The sequence below is a fragment of the Haemaphysalis longicornis genome, unplaced genomic scaffold, assembly GCF_048455015.1.
Source record: "Haemaphysalis longicornis isolate Haplotype H1 unplaced genomic scaffold, Haemaphysalis longicornis Haplotype H1 scaffold_2, whole genome shotgun sequence".
Classification (NCBI taxonomy): Eukaryota; Metazoa; Arthropoda; class Arachnida; order Ixodida; family Ixodidae; genus Haemaphysalis; species Haemaphysalis longicornis.
This window is the reverse complement of record NW_027526295.1, coordinates 225,133,540-225,153,244: the sequence shown is the minus strand read 5'-3', so window position 1 is coordinate 225,153,244 and position 19,705 is coordinate 225,133,540. Positions and strand designations below refer to the sequence as shown.

Below are 19,705 nucleotides of genomic sequence, written 5' to 3'. Positions count from 1 at the left end.
AGACGCAAATGGTCCGCTCATTACCGAATAGTCAGCTCCCGTGTCTACGAGGGCGACTACGTCAAAGCCGTCGATGGACACCTTGACGTCAGATGCAGTCGTCCTCGAGTTCCGGGTTCGTCGGGGCGTCGTATCTCTGCTTGTACGTGTTGATGGTCGGGCACTGTGCATCGTCGTTGTCGTCGTCTTCTCAACGGACGTCTCGGTCAGGTCGGGTACGCGTCGCGCCGTGTAGCTGTCGTCGTGTTCGGGAGTCTCGTCAGGGTTAGGTCGGGTCGTCGGGATGGGGGCATGTCGTGAATCACTGTCTTCAGCGCGTCCTTGCGTCGTTGGAGGGTTTCTAGTTTTTCGCCGTAGAGCAACTTCACCTCCAGAAGTTGCCGCCTTTAGTTTCCCCCGCGTGGGCTGGGGGACCTTCCACGGGCGAAGTCAGCGTTGCTACGGCGGTTCGGCGATTGGTAGGGGTAGGGCGACGGCGAACGGTTGAAACGCGCTGGGCCACGGCTGGTTTCAGATAGATACTCGTCGATCTCACGTGGTCGTTGGCCAGGGAGAGGGCGAGGTGCGTCGACGGAGAAACCACGCAGTCCGAGTCTTTTGTATGGGCAGCGACGGTAAATGTGGTCGGCCTCTCCGCAGTGGTAGCACAGAGGACGGTTATCGGGAGTTCGCCATACGTCCGTCTTCCTCGGCGTCTGGTTTCGGGCTACCGGGGGTCGGGCGGGTGACAGTGGGCGGCGGTACGGCGGGGCCTCTTGACGGCGTGTTGGAGCAGGGCGGAGTCGACGAACAGCCGCGGAGTATGTCATAGCTTGTGGCTCTCGGGGTACCTCGGATGGCGTAGAAGTTCCCAACGCTTGTTGCACTTCTTCTCTAATCACGTCGGTGAGGGAAGCGACTTGGGGCTGCGGCGGTGTTGGGAGAAGTTTCCGCAGCTCCTCTCTCACTATTTCGCGGATAGTCTCGCGTAGGCTGTCGGCCGGGATCCGCGTGCTGCCAAAGTCGTTCGCATTGGCCGCGCCAACAAAGTTGCGGTCATACTGCTTAGCACGCATTTCAAGGGCTTTCTCAATGGTGCTGGCTTCGGTCACGAATTCGGCGACGGTTTTGGGCGGATTTCGGACAAGTCCAGCAAACAGTTCCTCCTTCACTCCGCGCATTAAGAAGCGCAACTTCTTTTCTTCCGTCATTTCGGGGTCCACGCGGCGAAATTGGCGGTGAGCGCGAACACAGGCGGCGCTGCGAAGCGCGCCTCCGTGACGTCAGCTTAGGGATTCTCGCATTTGTCGTCTGCTTCACTCAGGCTTGCTCTCCCTGCTGTTTCTTTGCGCTCAGTCAACGCCTGATGCTTGTGCGCACCAGAATTGGCGTGTGGGTAACTTTTTATCATAATAATAGGCTTAAAATCGCATACACTAGCTCGTGGTGTCAGTTAAAGTATAGTTTTGGATACCGCTACGGAAGAAACATTGCCGGCGTCGCCCCATTCGTTGCGAAGCCGGTTTTGTGCGGAGCGGGAAGAGTCGGACCTAGGCGTCAGCTTTTCAATTAAGCAATCTTTCGAACAAAGGGAACGGTCAGCTGCTAATAACCGACAACAGCGAAAATGGAAGACGAAAACAAATTCTAGGGCTTCAGGGCTGTTGGCTTTGTCACAAGGCATTACGATTCCCGGTAATCATATGTAAGGTAAAACAGTTTTTGCAACTTTGCCGAATGCTCGAACGTGTTGTGTCACATCACTTTACGTTGTCCAGACATGAAAGTTTGCCGACATGCACTATAGACTGCGAAAACTGTAGGTTGAGTTCCAAATAACCCAGTGTGGATATGGGCGCGTGCTGATTTTATACCAGGCATCTAACCAGTATGGAGGTTTATTGAGCAAAACGAGTCACGTCTACGTTAACTTTACAGTAACACTATGTTTGTTCTGGCCTGCAGGAATATTTCGGTACATTTTGCACAGCCATATCTTCCTGATATTCGGATATGCGTTATAGGAAAACTGCACTCAAGAGGAGGAGGAGGAGTAAGGGGAGGAGGGGAAAACTTTGTTTAACAATTAAATCGATCTGGTTAGTGGGCCGGGTCCCCAGTCCAGGACCAGAGAGTAAAAGTAATTTTCTTCAATTCACAGAACGCCATCCCGAGTAGAATAGGATTTGTTCTTTGCGCCTGGAAAGGTTGAAAAGCAATAAAGAGCTACTTGAAATTATTCTTCGGCTTCGATTCTTGTAATATATGCAGGTATACTATTTATTGCTTTAGTTAGCAAGTATATCATGCCTTCAACACCGTAATCATGCCATCATTGTTCGGGTTGAGAGTCAGTTCGTTATGATAACGATATGATTACGATAGAAATTCGGAGCACAAAAGCCACCTTCGTGTACTGTGGAGAAGGTTGTCTAGGGCGCGATCGCGGTGGCGTAGCACAAACCTTCTCATTGTATTTGCACGCGAATAAACAAAGCACGCTGCGGATATGCACCTTCTTGCACGCCGCCGTAATGAAAACCATATTTGTGAAGAAGGAAATGTGTGCCATACAACATGAAGGAAATATCCACGCTATCTTTGCGAGCCTCCCAAACATCCCAAAACCTCCTAATAAGACGTTTATGACGGCGCAGAAAAATTAATGCGTTGGGCAGAAAAAAAAACAAGAAACATTTATCTGATACAAGACAACAACGAAAGAAATAGAAGAAAGCCGCTTTATTTCCTGCTGTGCGATGCGCGTGTAAGGGCGCTGCTTGGTACATAGCATTAGACCGTTGAATCTTCATAAGAGCATCTCAAAAATACTGCAGGGAAACCACGCATTTTGAATACTTATCGAGAAGCTCTGATCGCTGATCCTCGCGAATAAGCTAGAAATGACGAGTTACACACGATCTTCTGACCGATGCTCTGAAGAAAGTTGTTCTCTACCTCTTCGTCAGTTACAAATTTGTGGGGGATAGAGCTTCAAATTATTCAGATGCGTCAGAAGCAGGCAAAATGACTGAGTCCCTAGAAATACGCTTTTTAACTCACTACAGCAACAAAGCGGGCGATTTCTAGCACGGGCACTGCTGCCCCTCACAAGCGGAGTGTAGCAGACGACAGCGGCGCGAGTCCCTAAGCCGACGTTAGAGCCAGGGGGCGCCACTCAAACATCTCACCGCCAATAGCTGCTTCATCTCCTCAACGAAGATCACGACGCCTTCGTTGGGGTGTTGCGTGCGCGTTTCCAACAAAAGGGCGGCTCTTTCTTTCCGCACGACGGTAGTGAAGGTCTTAGTGAACACGCTTTTGAACTGAGCCCAGTTTGTCAAGGAGCTCTCGTGGTTCTCGAACCAAGTGCGAGCCGAATCTTCCAAGTAAAAGAAAACGTGCCGGAACGTTTCTGCGTCGTCCCACCTGTTGAATTTCCGGACGCGCTCCAGTTTCTCCAACCATTCTTCTGGGTCTTCTGCGGGGGCTCCTCGGAATGATGGCGGTTCCCGTGGCTGCTGCAGAACGACAGGAGGGTTGGCTTGGTTGAGCATGGTGCTGGTTGCGACGTTTTTCTTCTTCGTCTTCTCCGGTAGTAGACCGAACTCGGGTGGTAAATCTTGCACGCGGAGGCTGGCTCTTGTTGGACTGGCTTGGCGGCTTCCAGAGGTTGTAGTGGGCATGAAGGGTGCGTACCCAGCACCTCCACCAGATGTCACGTAGCCAAGGACGAAGCAGTTGTTTGGAAAAGAAACAAGTTTATTGGAGCGAACTTGTGCTCCCCTAACAACTGAAAAGAATACAGAGGCGGCGAAGCAGTGGTCAACAAAGTGACGTACGTGCGTCGGCGAGCGTCGCAGAATCGAATGCCCCGGCGTTCGCACTGCAGGCTTTTTATCTTTCGGCGCGCGTGGTTCTCGAAACGTCGATTCGCATCGAGAACATAGTAGATCCAAGAAGATTATTCTGGGCTGTTCACGTAAGATCGGAATGCTCTCCCTATCACAACAGATAACACATGCGGCACAGAAAGGAAGAATGGAACACGCGCTTCCCTTGGCGCAGAGATAACGCAGACCGGCGCAGCCGGGCGGTAAAAGCAAAACACAAATAAACAAACCCAATTTATGGTTCGCGGCAATATGCAGGCTTTGCATTCCATCGTGCTTGCAGCGCCGAGCGAAATTTGCCAGGTGCTATCGGAACAGGCCTGCTTAAAGAGCGCGATAGACGGGCAAAGTAAGTAGTCACGTTTATTGTTTATTTCTATTTATCTTCAGAGGAATTCAGCGAATACAGAGAAAAATAAAATCCATAAATGGCCGCCTTCAACATGTTCTTGTAGTGGTCGCTGAACCTCTGGAAAAGGGGTAAGAAGAAAGACGCAGATAATAAACTTGCAAAACAGTTTGAGCATGGCATCACATACAGCTTACACATTACCGAAGATTAGGACATTCATGAACTTACTCATGGCTAGCAATATTTTTGTGTCAGACATTTCAAGTGCTACATGGTACATACACAACCCACATTAATAGTGATATCTTTATTGATTTCGCTTCCGTATTGGTTTGAGAGACTACTAGATCTACCTTTAAAGCAAACAATGCAGCATTTTGAGCCATGCTAGTCTTTTGCGCGAGTTTTATCACTTGCTTTTCTCTATTTTTAAACAAAGAAAAAATGGTGCGAAAAAGTGCCCTCTGTCCCCGCTGTGAATGTGCAAAACTTATGAAAGACACATAACACAATTTACCGAGGCGCAGTTCAAACGAGTACGTGAAACGAGATACGATTGCTTGTAATTTTAGCTTTATCACACTTCAGACTGAGTTACCCTAAGAACACTTAGAAAGTCTACCGTCCTATTTCAGACGAAAAATGTGTCTATCAACACGTAGGGATGTTCGTTTTCAGGTTTTATATTATTTTTTTGACAATTGGGGGGTAAAAATCGGCTGTCAGGTTTCATATTATCGGGGAGAAACAGGGTTTTTTCGAAAACCATTTCGAAATTCCGAAAATCTACAGATGTACTAATACACCTAGTTTATTTTATCAGAAGACATGACGAACTAACGCGTTAGATTTGGTGTTTGTTTCAAGCTAGTAATCGAGGGGACATCAGTGGTTTCTAGCAAATACTCTCCGACATTTGGCGTTTGTTTGGAAATGGATCAGTAATGATGACATCAACGAAAATTGATAATTTATAAGGAATAAACATTTTATACACGAAAAGCTGGTAATTCATTTCTTACATATCCTTGTTTACGTGCAATATATTCCCAACATGTCGGTCTTCATGCGAGACCTGTCCGACCATTGAACGCATCTCAGCTGGAAGAAAGTTTTCTCGACATTACAGCTTCCATTAGGTAGGTAAAAATAGGCCAGTGCAGCAGTTGCCACCCTGGGGTGGCGAGCGGTAGAGTCATACCAGTACTAAATGCGTTCGAAATTACCGATTGTGGGGCTTTCTTCCAGCAAATACTAGTTGAGAACGGCGAACCGTCAGCGCACGATTGTGCTGATCGCAACTTTGAAAAGGTTCATACAGGGAGAAATCGGGTTTAACCCGATTCTTCGGAGTGTAAGATTGGGTACAATCTGGTTTTAACCGAAAACGGACAACCCTAATTATACGGCGGTTTTGTAATGCTGATGGAATGGAGCCGCAGCCGCGGCTTTATGTTATCTGTATTAGAACTGCAACTGATAAATATTCATGATACCTGCTGCGATAAAACTTCTCATGGTTACGTAGACGTTGTAGTAGTCAAACATTGTATAAAGTTGCTTCAGGATAATTTCGGTAAACACAGGCTACAGTCATTCTCTTTAGGCATGGTTCTGTGGTTGAAACATTTATATTGATGGCAGAAAAGAATTTCAGAAGGCTTACCACTCCATGACGCACAACTAATTACGGGAAGTCAATGAAACTCGGCAAGGCGACAAAGCCAATCGACCTGCTTTTTTAACAGAAAATTCCTACGTTAAAGGATCCATGAAGACAAAACTCAACTTTGTTTAATTGGAAAGAAGTCAATCAGTACCGAAGGCATCAGTACCAAATACAGCTCCATTCGAGCCACGAAAGACGTTTATAACGAAAAAAAAAATGCAAGAAGTGTTAAAAACCTTCAAATTTCGCGGTATGGTGACGCGTTATGGGCGGAAGTGACGTCACGTGGGGCAGCACTAAAAAAAATTTTCCGCATGTAAACTGCACATTAGCGTTCAGGTGACGCAATCAAACGGAACTAAAGGCCCCACAACAATCGCCCAGTCATGCGTCTTGCAGTGGTTCAGGTCGGAGCCTGCGAATCGCACAAGCAATGATCAATGACGTCGTAGAAAAGTTGCCGGAAAGTGCATCGGGAGTCGCTACTGATTCACATGTTTTCCTTAACATATTAATTATTCGTTCAAAGTTAGCGATAACCTTGGTATCATTGTTATGGAGAGAGTGCAGTCCTTCTAATGAACCAAACTCGTATTTTGTCTTTATCGCCCCTTTAAATGAAGAGCTACGGACCACTCGTGAGAAGTTTGGCTTTGCTGCAAAAGGTACTCTACTGGAAAGCCCCCAAAATTCCCAGAGACTGAGCCATACACCGCTTCTGTTCAAGAAAACAGTGGTCAGAGGGACCGCGTCCACGCCACTCCATTACACAGCTACATACAAAACCCATGGATAGCTAAAACGCTTATACTTGAGTTCCTTGGTTGCAGAATTAACACGGCAGCCTAATTGTTGCCACTTACAACGCTATGTTGGGTTTGGCAGATACATATCGCATGCGGCATAGAGTTTCACACAGTAATAACTAGAGAGGAAGCTGGCGCTGCGATCTTCCGAGGTAATGGACGTGATGGGTAGATCTGGATCCGGATTGGCACTCGGGGGCTCGCGGAAAGATCTGCGGATTATATTGTGCAGCCAGTTTTGTTTTCGTCGTGGTCTTGCTTGCTCGCCTGTGCTAGTGAAGGTAGCACGAGGGAGAGAAAGAGAGAGTGAGAGAAACACATTTATTAAGTCCTGTGGTTTAGTGGTGCCCGGTGTCCACCAGTGTCCGACGGTGGCAGCCCTCTGGAACAGCAGTATTTGCACGTGCAGGCCCGGGCTGTCCAGGTCACCCTCATCCCACTGCCCAGCCCTATTTACATACGGGAAGGGACCTTGGAGAATCCCCACAAAGAGTGGACAAGTGTGGCGGGGGCACCACGAAGGAGGCAATTCGGTGAGGAGTACTGCCCGGAAAGTGAGGGTATTGGTTGCCAGATACGTTCCTTATATTCGGTGAGCCCGGGATAGGCGGGGAGGGGGGGGGGGGGGGTATAGTGGCGGCGGGCCAGGCGGTAATGCGCGACCATGTCGTCATATCTTGTCGTTCCATAGCGGATTGGGCACCATGGTAGGGGGTGAGGCTATCCCCGGCATGGATAGTAAGTCCTCTTGGCACATTATGGGGAGCCTCGTTCCCTCCCAGACGAGTGTGCGCGGTGTCCAAATGAATTCAACCGGACAGGCCGGGGGATTCACGAGGCGCGTGAGGGAAAAGCTTTCGGAAATGCGTTTGCCTTTGAACTCTGTGTTGCTCGCGCGCTGGCGCAGCGCTCAGTGAAAATGTTCTGCAACCAAACTTGACAGTCCGGCGTGTTGTCATTCATTCATTGACAGTAGAACGAGCACCAAACCACGAACACGGCGGTGAATTTAACTACGAATTATGTCTTGCAACGCCGCCCGTGGGGCAGAGCGTTCTCTTTTCGCAGCGTAGGCAAACTGCGCAACGTTTGCGACGGCCACAATTTTTGGGGGCACGCCGTTTCTGCGGCGTCGACCAGTCATACCGGCGACCGGTAAGACGGAAGCTAGGTGGGCCGCCCATTTGTGAGCCGCGAGCTAGGTCAATGTCCCGGGGTCAGGCTAAAATACCGTCTTTAAAGGTAAAATGTCTCTTTTATATCACAAAAATTTTTGATACTAACTTTATGGTAAAAAAGTCAATATTCGCAGTATGGCTTCACTACTACCGATCGTTTCCATCGAAGCGTAAGCGCCATACCGGAGTTCGCGCGCTCATAGTAGCGCCAGATTCTTCTCTAGTTATTATTGCATGAAACTCAATGGCATGCGGTGCGCCAACACCGGAACCTGTGAAGAATAAAGACGAGGGAGTTCGCCGCACTCTTTCTCCTAACATGGTAAGGGACACCGCAAAGAGAGCGCCAAGTCACGCGGTGAGCTGGGTTTATTTGAGCACGTCATGTGGACTGAACGCACCGGGCTGGCTGACATGACCACTGGAACGCAGCTCCCATTAACAAGGCTTGAGAAAGCGGCTCATGCTTCCATACCCAATTCGCCCAGCCAAAACAGTAGCTATCGATTGAACTCAGCGGATATGGTAGTATAATGTAGGCGATACATAGTTCCGTGCGAGGCCATCGGTTCCGCCAATCACGCTCCCAGATGACGTCCAAAGCGATTATTTTCTCTCGACGGTACCGTTATACTTGAACGTTTGTAGTTCCCTCCATAAACACTATACGTGCGCGAGGAGGTCTCTGACTGCACTTCCCGATTTACCCCGTTCTACCTCCAACCTCACAGTTTCCCAAATATAATTTCTAACACCTGCCCTCACTCAGACTGTCAGCTGGAGGCAGGACAAGGTCACAACAGAGAAACACGACGAAAAGCTTAATCATGGCGCTCTCTCAGGGGTAACGGCCAAGAACATGTTCCTTGCGGTGCACGTACCCAGTAGTGTGAGGGAGGCACCGCTGGCCATCCCAGCCACAGAAAGGGTCCAGTACGCAGGCAGCGCACTCAAAGTGGCGGCCTTCGCACGCGTCCAGCCTGTACTGGCGAACGGCGTCGTCTGAAAACACGTACAGGCTCCTGCGCTGGAAACAAGAAGCAAACTGTTAAGTTACCCTAAGCGTTGCTAGGGAAGTGCGAAGCATAAGACTGGGCGATCTCGCAGTGAGGTACTCCCTTGTCTAGCTTGATCGTTTGCCTCGTTTGATAAAGCAATTCTGTGCAATATGACTGCGAGGAATTTATTTCCACGAACTTTAAGCTTCCGTCGAGGCGTTTCGGAAGACATGAAGAAGGGCACACGGCGAGCATAAAAATGATTGCGGCTTAGCTAAGCCAATCTTGGATATGCAAAGCTAAAGGTTGGCTTTGTCTGGTTGAGTCATGGTTCCGCTTGGTCAGCTTTTTATGTGGCTGTATTTCCGACCACGGCTCAAGGTGGTTCAGTCCCGTGCAACGCTCGCACAATAAGGCACAGCCTCGCTTTTGTTCTCGGCGATCGCGGCGTTCCTGTTTCATGACGAGCGCGGCGCTGTGTGAGTCACATATCCCGAGGCGACCCAGCGGCGCATGCGTGGAAGGCGGCGGTTTTGGTCGGCTGCTGATCAGCCTAGCCGCCAGTCTCGTAGCGGCCGCCACCGCTAAGTCGCAAAACGACTTAAAACAGGGCCTTGTGCGGAGCGCCGACAGCTTCCAGGCGAATCACGCGCTGCGCTGCGAGGGGTGTGTCACCGGGGGGGTGTGTCTCCGGTCAAAAGGTTAACTTGCGTATCCTCCGCGAAACCCCTCCACGAAAGTAGTAAAGCTTAGCTTCAAAATATGCCGTGGTTGAACGCGATTAAACCAAGTTTGCGAGGTGATAGCTCTGTTTTCGCTCCGAGAACGCGCAGGAAACGCACGCACACGATTCTCGACGCAGTCACCGGCCCAGACATACCCAGCGCCTCCTTGTATCGTTTTATGAGGCACGCGCATTTCCTCGTTGCCCTGCATGTCCTCCTTTGAGCAGCACCACGACGGAACCAACAAGCGATTAGACTTCACTCAGTAAACCGCACTATGCACTGGATTGGCCTTGGCTGAGTTTGAAGGTCAGATCGACGGGACGAGGCGCTTTCTGGGTTTTCACCTGGACTAAGAGATACTGCGTACTAAAAGAGTAACACACAGGAAACTGCCGAACGATGCGCCACAGTTATTGGCGACTGCTAAGTGATAGGGAGAATGGTATGACAACTCCGAAGTTCCTGCAAGAGGTCTGTCTTCCTCTCCGCAGCCCCTCCCCTTTTTTCCTGTGGTCAGTTGGAATGGCCGAACTGTGAATTAGGGCACCCTTCGTTCGTTTCTATTGGAGCTCCAGCGCATGCCGCAAACATGATAGCCTTTCTTGGGCTAGGCAAACACGGATATAGTTTGTTCATGTGCCTGTCACCCACGGTCAGCCAGGGACGCCGCTGCAGCAGGAACGCCGCTGCAGCAGGAACGATGCCTGAGCAACCGGCAATTGATGGATCAAGGGTTATCCACCATTACTTACCACGAATAAGTGACCCCCCCCCCCTTTTCGATGAAGATGCAAGCTCGGCACTTCCTTATACATCAAGAGCGATCTACTGCTGAACTTTGAACACTCCCGCTATTGCTTTGAGCACCTGACAAAAAGAGCTCCCTGTCATGTTTTCATGGCCTAGGTTTTGACGCATCTTGTACTAACTTCGAGCCAAGCAATTATGAAAATATTTGCGTCTACGGATTTTCTTTTTCAGAAGTGTTCCCTCAGATCACTTCTATGGGCTTTTTCCGCAAATAACTGTGACTTCGTGTTTTTATGCTAATTTAGGGGTGGGGTGCACAGCGACGTAGTGCTATGGTTCTGCCAGGCCAGTGCGTAACACGAGAACAGAAAGTAGCCTCATTACCGGCCAGTCCTCATTCACCAGCAAATTACTACTGACCGCGGCTGGATCGCGTGACACCCACCACGGTGGCTCAGTGGCTAAGGCGTTGCGCATCTGAGCACGAGATGACGGGTTCGATTCCCGGCAGCGGCGGCCGCTTTTCTGATGGAGGTGAAAAGCAAAAACTCCCGTGTGTACGAAATTTCGGCGCACGTTAAAAATCCCCATGTGGTCAAAATTAATCCAAAGCCCTCCACTACAGCGCCCCTCATTGCACGCGTTGAGTCGGCGCGTTAAAGCCTACACTCACTCAATGGATCGCGTGACCCGGCGAAGAGAGAGCTGGAAAGGGGCAGGGGAAATAAGGAGTGAAAAGTAAAAGATGGAGAGTGAGAGGGTGAAGGGGAATTTGTGAGAGAGGGGGATGGCAGAAAGAATAGGTAGGTAGGTAAGAAGGATTGGAGTGAGTGCATTGAAATCTCTAAAGCTCAGAATAGACTAGTATGGGTAACATTCGGGTTGTTAAAGGGGCAACGTGAACAGCTAATTGCTGTGTGGTGGGCTGAAAACTCAAGGGTTTAGATGACGGGGTAATAAAGTTCTTTTGGGCAATATGTAGATGTATTGGGACCTTTGAGCCCGATACCTCTTATTCTATAGCTGGAATGGTTAGAAAAGAAGCTGGAAGAAAGTCAGTTAGGGTTGAACTCAATGCATGCAAGTGGCAGAACAGCGTATTTCGGTTATTCAGGACTGTAACTTGAGCGCACAACAAACTGTGCTGCGCTGGCCTTCATGTCTTTTTCGTTCAGTCCACGGTTTTTGTGCGCTCAAGTTAGTCATGAATTGTTTCCAACTAGCCAGCGTTTCTGTTATTGCAGCTGATTTCGGTAATGTCACACGTAGACAGCATTGTTCTTTTACATGTCGACCAGAGAGATATGAAACGGCTCGTAAATATAAGTGGCCAGGAAGCCACAGACCTCAGATTAGATTTTAGCCCATAATAATTGATAATAATGGTGTTCAACGACACTAGCAATTACACAACGTCAATCCTGCATTGCAAAATACCCAGAGTGAATGGTTATAAATGTTTGGTGGTGTCGATTAAGGAAGAGAGAAACAGCTTAAGAACTCACGAGGAACAGATCGAAAGTAAAGGAAGGTGAAACGTAACTATAATGAAGCATACAGATCTTTAAGGGCATTACAATAAGTAGCAAGAGGAATTCCGGAACCAGCAATGAGTTTGGGCTTCACATTTAGTGTTGTGTTTTTAAAGCCCTAAAAATGGACGCGCAAGCGCGCTGGAAGTAAACCATAGAACGGTTGGCCGTTTGGTTTCAGTTACACATGTGCTCAGTAAAAGAACTAACGCAGGAGCGGATGAATGCATGGGCTGGGCGTCGTTTGGAATTGTGGAAGCTGAGTTGTTGAGGTACCTGTCAGGGGAGGCGGCCAATCCGCGGAAAGAATGGTGGAAATCTTTCAGCGAAGAATCCCCGCCAAGGAAGGCACAGAAAGAAGGGGAATGTAATGTGCGGGATGGATTGGGGCTGCTCAGCGGGCAAGTCATGTGTTTCTGAACCCTGTTGTAGGGCGGCCATAACCACGGTGTTCCCGGCTGTTGTAGGACGCCGAGGCTCCCCGTACCGATCATCTACCGGGTGAGCTTCTTGAGCTTCTACAACGCCTAGAAGTGTGTCCTCCCTCCCTACGCCCTTTGCCTCAGCCGCTGACATCACAAGGCCACTGCCTCCGACGTGCCTCCAACCCTCGTGTGCCTCTCCGCTATCTGCCTTGTAAGAGCAAACTCGCCTTGTAAGTTTGTTCTTCTCTCCGTAAGAACAAACTAAATTTCATTTACAATGTTTTATTTAACTGCATGTGACTGTTCGCATTATCACCTTTCCTGCTACCCGGAGCTTTCGACGGTCTAGTAAGTCCGTGTTTTATTGTGCCGTTAACGGTCTACATCCATCCTTCCATGAATGCCTATGATGTTTTCTTCTACAACTTGTGTTCCTATTACCTCACCTTGCGTCTCGTAACATCACATCCCACTGAGAATAAAATATTTATGAGAAGAAGGGGAAACCGGTAGATCTACGTAAGTAGGCAGCTGATGTCTTTAGGTACCTACACTTGAAAAGCAGGGACACGACATGGCTAAGAAAGGCTAGAAGGTGTATGATAGAGTACGTAAACAACAGTGGAGAACGAAAGACAACCAATGTAATTAAAAAGAGAAACAAGGCAGGAGAAAAGAATACCTGGAGGGGAAAATGGAATCAAAAACGTCGTTATAAGTCTGCGGGGAAGGGAAGCCTGACAGCAAAATGGAAATATTTATGATTGTTCTAAGGGTAGTTATTCTCTGTCTGGGGCTGGACCAGGTTGCTTGTAAACAAATAGCTTTGTGGGAAAAGTATGCGCAAAATGATCGACTGTGCTTCGTCGGCGGAAAGGAAACAGCAACGATTCGGCACATTGTGTTGGAATGTGATCGTATCCATCTTAATCTATAGGCAGGGAATATTCGCCTGCCCGAAGTTTCAGGGTTTCAAGATAGCCCAGAAACTGTAAACATCAAGGCTCTAGGAGTGACTAAAAGTAGATTTGAATGCAGGTACAATAAGATCAGAGAATGGAATATAGTATAGGACAGCTACCACCTGTAACGTACCCTCAATAGCAGCATTAGGATTGAGCCAGTCGTACAACTTGGACGGATGCTTTGGTGAGAGAACACACGTCATGACCCGCTACATAGGGGATACCTGCACGACCAGGAGAATTAGAGGGCGTAATTGGTGGCGTGAGAGGGAGGAGGAGGAGGACTGGTATGGGAGGAGAGGGTGAAAAAGCATGTAGGGTGGAGGAGAGAACAAGGAAAGTGGAAGGACATGATTGGGGGAAGGAGGTACAGAAAGAGCAAGAGGGGAGGGGCGCTAAACTTTATGGGCGACAGGTTCACGATCGTCTTCTGTCGCCGTATGCAGCGCAGCATCTGTATACGTGGTAATTCCTTTCCCAAGCTATCGCACCTCTTCCTGGTGTTTGTTTTCATTCTTTACACAGTGCGGCTATGCACAGCATGCCATGAAGAACACTCCAGTTGCCCCCTTCAGTTGTGTCCTTGTGTATTTCTTCAAATATGCCCAACCTCCACTGGCGCTTTTAGTACGGGAGATTGCTTCCCTAAATTACAGTTCAAGGCAGGTTCAAAAAGCGGTTTCGAAAAGCCTGTCGGTGTTTATTAGGATATCGAAACGAACACCACTCCATTCGCCTTTCACACCCGGCCGGCTCCATTCATAAACGCATGTGACGAAGGGAGTCGGATAGGACGTTCTTACATTCAAGGAGACTAGCATCTTCCGTATCGGTTCTCCCGTGATATTGAACGTGTCGACCATCACGGCCGGGGCAGGAGCAGGGCCGTTGGACTGGTATTGTTCCGCAATCTTCAACACTGCCCCTTCCGCTGTAAAAAAGAGATGTTTGCAAGTCGACAGCGCCAGTAGCACAAAATTCACAGCGGACTTTCCTTTGATTGACGGTAGCGTTTGTTGTCGTTTAGTTCATGTGCAATTCAATGAGAAGACATGTCGAAGGTAATAAAAGAGAACAAACATTCGGTTCTACCACTTTGAGGTTGAAACCGTCGCCGATGCCATCGAATATACATGCTTCAATTTCCCAAGAACCCACGGTCTATGTGCACAGTGGTATGAGTGCAGGCGAACGTAAACGATCTTGGGCGCAGAATCGCCATTCCGCCATTAGGGCAGAAGTTAGAACCGACCAATGGTGCTGATTCGTCGGAATTATAAAATTCCGGAAACGCAAAAAATCAAACGCGAACAATATTCTAAGAAGTTTCTTCAATGTAAACGTATTCTTACGGTGGTTGTCCGTCTTGTTGAAAAGACAGTGACCATAAAATAAAAACAAAGCAATGATCTTTTCATCGCCAGAACAAGATCATTGTTAACGATTTGCACAAGGCTCCCGTCTCTGGGTCCGAAGCGTCATTACATTGTTTTTAATTTGCGGTCCGTGTCTCCGCCCTTTCTTCAGTGATCATTCCCGACAACACAGTTGCCCGTTGAAGCCTTTATTTCATTGTTTTTCTGCTAAGATCGAAAGAATACGTCTCGACCGATCCGACCGTTTCAAACGATCGTACCAGTTGCACTGGAACGCGTCTGATGTTTGCTATATTTTTTACCGAGACGTAGCCGCTTTTATTTCCGTTTTTGTTCCGAACTTGACGCGGTGACGGCGACTTCAAATTTTTTCAATTTCCCTCAGTAATGCACACGCATCACCAATTTTGTGAAAGGGTTCCTAAAAAACCGGACATTCGATGTTAACACCAACAGCCACCAACCAAAGACCTTCAACAATGTAGTCGGCGTGCCACAGGGCGCGATCCTGTCTCCTATGCTATTTAATCTTGTGATGCGTGACATCGCTGGTGAGCTCGAGACAATCGACCACTTGAAGCACACAGTATACGCGGACGATATCACGATCTGGACTGATGGCTCGACCGACGTCAAGACGGCCACAGCGGCGGTGAAGCGTGGACTGGACGCCATTGAACGGGGGCTCACGGCAACAGACATGCGCGCCTCTTCAGAGAATCCTAGTACATTGTTCTAGGTGGTGCGGAGCAGACTAGAGAGGCCATCGACATCAGGATAGGCGGTCATCGCATCGAGGGTGCTGCTTCCCGTTGGATCCAGATCCCAGGGGTCCCACTGCACGAACAGGGTGGAGCCGACGAGTGGGTCTGACAGCTGAAGGTTACGTGGCGGCAACAACTCCATATCATCCGACGGATGGGTAACCGCTTCGGCGGTGCGGCGACGCAGGCTATACGTACGCTGACCCAGGCGGTGCTTACATAGAAGGCATGCTACGGGCGGTTTGCTTCGAGCTCACCCAAGCGGAACACGCGCAACTAAAAACGCTGCACCGCCAGTGCCTGCCAGCTATCACAGGTCTGCCCAGGCACACCAGAACCGCGGAGCTCTACCGCTTTGCGAGGCTTCCTCCGCTACCCCACATCACAGAGGAGCGGTACAAAGGGCACGCAACGAGACGGGCTACCACCAATGTCGGGCACACATCCAGCGTCTCATCAACGACACAGCGAGCGACGAGTCGCTGATTTTGACACCGCCAAATCCAATTCCCTTTTGAGAGGACGAGCTTATCCGCACCCCCAAACCCATGTGGAGGGTCCAGAGGAAAGACCGCCACAGAAAGGAGCGGACCGCCGCGGCGGCACGAGCCGACCTGCAAGAAGGTGCTATATTTGTGGACGCCGCCGTCGATGCGACCGCAACGGCGTTACCGTTGCTTGTGCAGATGGGGCAGCGTGGGCGAGGCGGACGTTTCAGTTGGACACCCCGTTCAGGACAGTGCGATGCGAGCTGGAGGCGGTACTGCTGGCGGCGAACCACATGGAAGAGCGCTAGCAGGCGGAGGAGCACCGGGGCCGGGCGTTTACCATATGTACTGACAGTAGAGAGGCGGTAGCAAGACTCGGTGGAACCCCAGACATCGGATCCACAAGCCACCTCGTTAAGACGATTGCGAAGAGACTTCGCACAAAGTATAATAAGCCGTCCCCACGTGAACAATTCTCTTTCTGATAATTTTGTGGTGCGGAAGCATTTTCTGCCATGTACCGTACCAAAATCTGCTACGCAAAAAGTGTTGCACCTTGTGCCTGCACAAGAGTGCGTAATTGGTGACACAAAGATATTTAAACCCTGTAATATTTTAAATGTTAGCGATTGATGGCTTTACCGTCGATAACGAATATTTCTTTTTTTTCGGAGCACTTAAGCATGCCCATATACTTGGAATGCGAAAGCGTTTTATCGAAGACCCATTTGCTGCTACATTAGGTTTGCGTCTCTTCCGTCGCTTCTGTTTCCTCAAAAACGGGATGACACAATAATCTTTTTAAAGTATCCATAAATGCTTCCTGTCATACTACTCGTAGAAACTACGAATTCTGGCACAGCCCGCACTAGCCCCATTTGAACTACTGTTCGCAAAAAAGGGTCTTGAACGTCCCGCAAGAACAAAAACCGATTCACGAGTTGTCTTACAAACAGGTTCGTCAGCCCGAAGCCGCCACCGTAGGTTCGTCGAAACAAATTCATTCTGATAGTCCACTCCCAAGTGGAAGCCCATACAAATACAGCGAACACGGGGTGAAGTCATTGTATATTCACCCGGGAACAATGCAGCGCTTGGATAACAAACCACAATTTGCTAGCCAGAAAAATGTTGCATACATTTGCCCTAGCAAACATAGAAACACCATTGACTCTCCATTTATTTGCTTTCTCCCACAGCTCCCGAGCTTGCGCACGCCATTACGGCTGACTGTCTCTGTAAAACTCCAATGGAGTACCCAAGTACTTCGCTGGATGGGTGACCCTAGTGACATTGGCGAAAATGTCAGGGTTTGTCGGCCAAGCATCATGCCAGAATCCCACACACTTTCCCCACTTTACAAGGCTACCTGTTGAAACACCAAACCGTTTCACGATTTCAACGGCATGAATGACACTTTCCCTATCTGTACAGTAAACTCCAAAGTGACCCGCATAAGCGAGACGCTTGACCTCAGACGCGTGACCTCAGACCGGAAGCATTTTACTTCCGGCGTTCCGTCATCGCGGCGTAATCCAGATGCTGGGTAACGTTACGGGACACGTAGGCGGCCAATGTCCCATACTGCCATGGCTCATCACAGAAGACTACGAGGACGACGAAGAAGTGGCTGGGTCCCAGCGGGCGCTGGTATGGCCGCATTGTAAATTATGTAAATAGATCGTTCCCCATCCTCCAGTGATGCTTCCCACTGGATCCCAGCGGTTTATAAAATCGTAAGCGTTCCAAAGTCGTGAACCGCTGGCGCTTGTCATACAACTTCCCGTTGTTTAGCGCAAAAAAAAAATGTAGGTACATTTGAGGCAAACTATACGTAATTAAGAGGCAGCGCCCACGTTCATTTAGTTAGGAACGCTCATTCGTTTGGTTTTGACGATAGTAAGCGAAAAAAAAAAAAAAAACGCAGCAGTGCAACGCCGGCACGTGCGGGAGGAAAAGCAAGCACAAAACGAACCGAACTCCCACTGGCACGATTTCATGTAAGGGGAGCGCGAGCATTCCGAAGGCGGGAAATTTGAATTGCATGGGGTGGTAGCAGTGAGCGGATACAGCCCATTGTGGCGAATCCCTGCTCTGCCCTTCCGACAGCTTTCACATTGAGTAGAACGGCTTTAAATGTTTGTTTCGATTGTTCCCCATCGACTGCAAAGCTACCAATAGATCAGATACACACAATCATAACGATTAAATGTGCCAACTTTGCCAATTACGCGTTTTCGAGCGGTTACACGGCGTTACGGTTAGAAAGCGTTACGGATAGATTCAGCTGAGGCACTCGCCCCAGTATGCATTAGGTATTAAAAACCGCGGGCAGGGAAAGAAAAGCCTCCAGGTCAGCGAAACGTCTTACTCACAGCGCGATGCGAGGCAGGATTACCATGCATAATAACCCCTGTGTGTAACTAACAATTCCAAAGCCGTAACTAGAGGAAACCGTCGTCTAGCTCCTCGGCGATTGACCAACCCCTATCATCATCACCAACCTTGCAGGAACGACGGCTGCAATCAAAGGCAGTCCCGCGTGTTTGTGTCTTATCTCAATCCGCTCTGCTGATTGATCCATGCAGCTAATAAAGAAATTTGGGCGTACGACCGCAACATGCAGGCTGTTCGACGCGCATGTTTTATCTGTGCTCTTGCAATGAAAACTGCGGAACGTCGTGCTTATATCGCGTGATGCCAAAGCACACACGCAGCTTGTGAGTATAGAATCGTGCGCTACACATCGTCATTCGCTGAAATTTTATTGTTGGATGCATGAATCGGTCGAAAGAATGAATTGTGGTGAAGCTGACCCACAGAACTGTCGTAGAGTGTAAGCATAAAAGAAATATATATGTCGCACGCAAATCTACCCCAGTCAGTAAAATAGGCGCTTTGAACTGTGAAGATCACTTTACATATCTACGCATACAACGCACACTGAGAAGACGAAGAAACGTTTCTTAAACCATCCTCACCGTGCGGGCATGCTTCGGCACTTGATAAAAGATACGGAAAATAAAGCTGACATGCCAGTAGCGTGGAAGGAACCCTGGCCTCACTAATTACGACCTGAAATTATAGCCAATCGGCAACGACTCGTATGCCTTTACGTGAGTAGTGTAGTGCTGCGGCGGTTTACATGCAAATGTATTTAGCAGCCAGGAAGTGTTAGATGTGCCTACCCACCACCGCACCAGAAGCTCTCCCGAGAAAAGGCTGTAGCCTACCAGCAACTACAGACTAAGACTCCCCCCCCCCCCCCCCCCCGTTATCTTCCTGCATATCATGTACCCCCAATATACGCACCGACATGCCCACAGTGCAGCGAACATCCAACACTGTACCACACCGCGTGAGTTTTCAAAACACAACAGAATTATTCGGACTCCCAATATTCGGACCCCCAGCCTCGAGCAGTGGGAGGCCGCGCTGGGCAGTTCGGACCCTGACGATTAGCGAGAGCTGGTGGACCGGGAACGCAGGACTGCATCCACCACAGTGACCCTGAATTGATGGCTTCTCCCGCTTACAGTGAGTGGGAAGCTATTTTACTTAAAAAAAAAGTTTTATCACCATCAGAAGGTAGAAAAGTAGTTCATCCTGGTTTCCGGAATCATCCTCAACTGTAGCTAGCCAGGTAGGCGTGGAGAATCATCTGTTGCGAAAAAAACGTCACGAGGGTCTCGCCCACTTATAGCACATACTAATGCCAGCGATTGGTTACCTAAGTGTAAGGCCAATCTGCTGTTGAAGAGATGGGAAGGGCAGCCTGGTGTGACTAATATAGACTGGCGTC

The 19,705-nt window shown here is 49.1% G+C and overlaps 1 protein-coding gene across 1 annotated transcript in view; it reads right to left on the bottom strand.

Annotated features, from left to right (window-relative positions):
• Positions 1–4,210: 4,210 nt before the first annotated feature.
• The window catches only part of LOC144167659 (semaphorin-2A-like), a 20,646-nt gene continuing 5,151 nt past the window's right edge, over positions 4,211–19,705 (bottom strand). The window contains exons 3-5 of the mRNA XM_077696849.1: positions 14,079–14,206; positions 8,759–8,904; positions 4,211–4,341 (exon numbers count right to left, since the gene is read on the bottom strand). Coding sequence (XP_077552975.1) covers positions 4,311–4,341; positions 8,759–8,904; positions 14,079–14,206 — 305 coding nt within the window. The 3' untranslated portion in view covers positions 4,211–4,310. The remainder of the gene's footprint in view (positions 4,342–8,758; positions 8,905–14,078; positions 14,207–19,705) is intronic.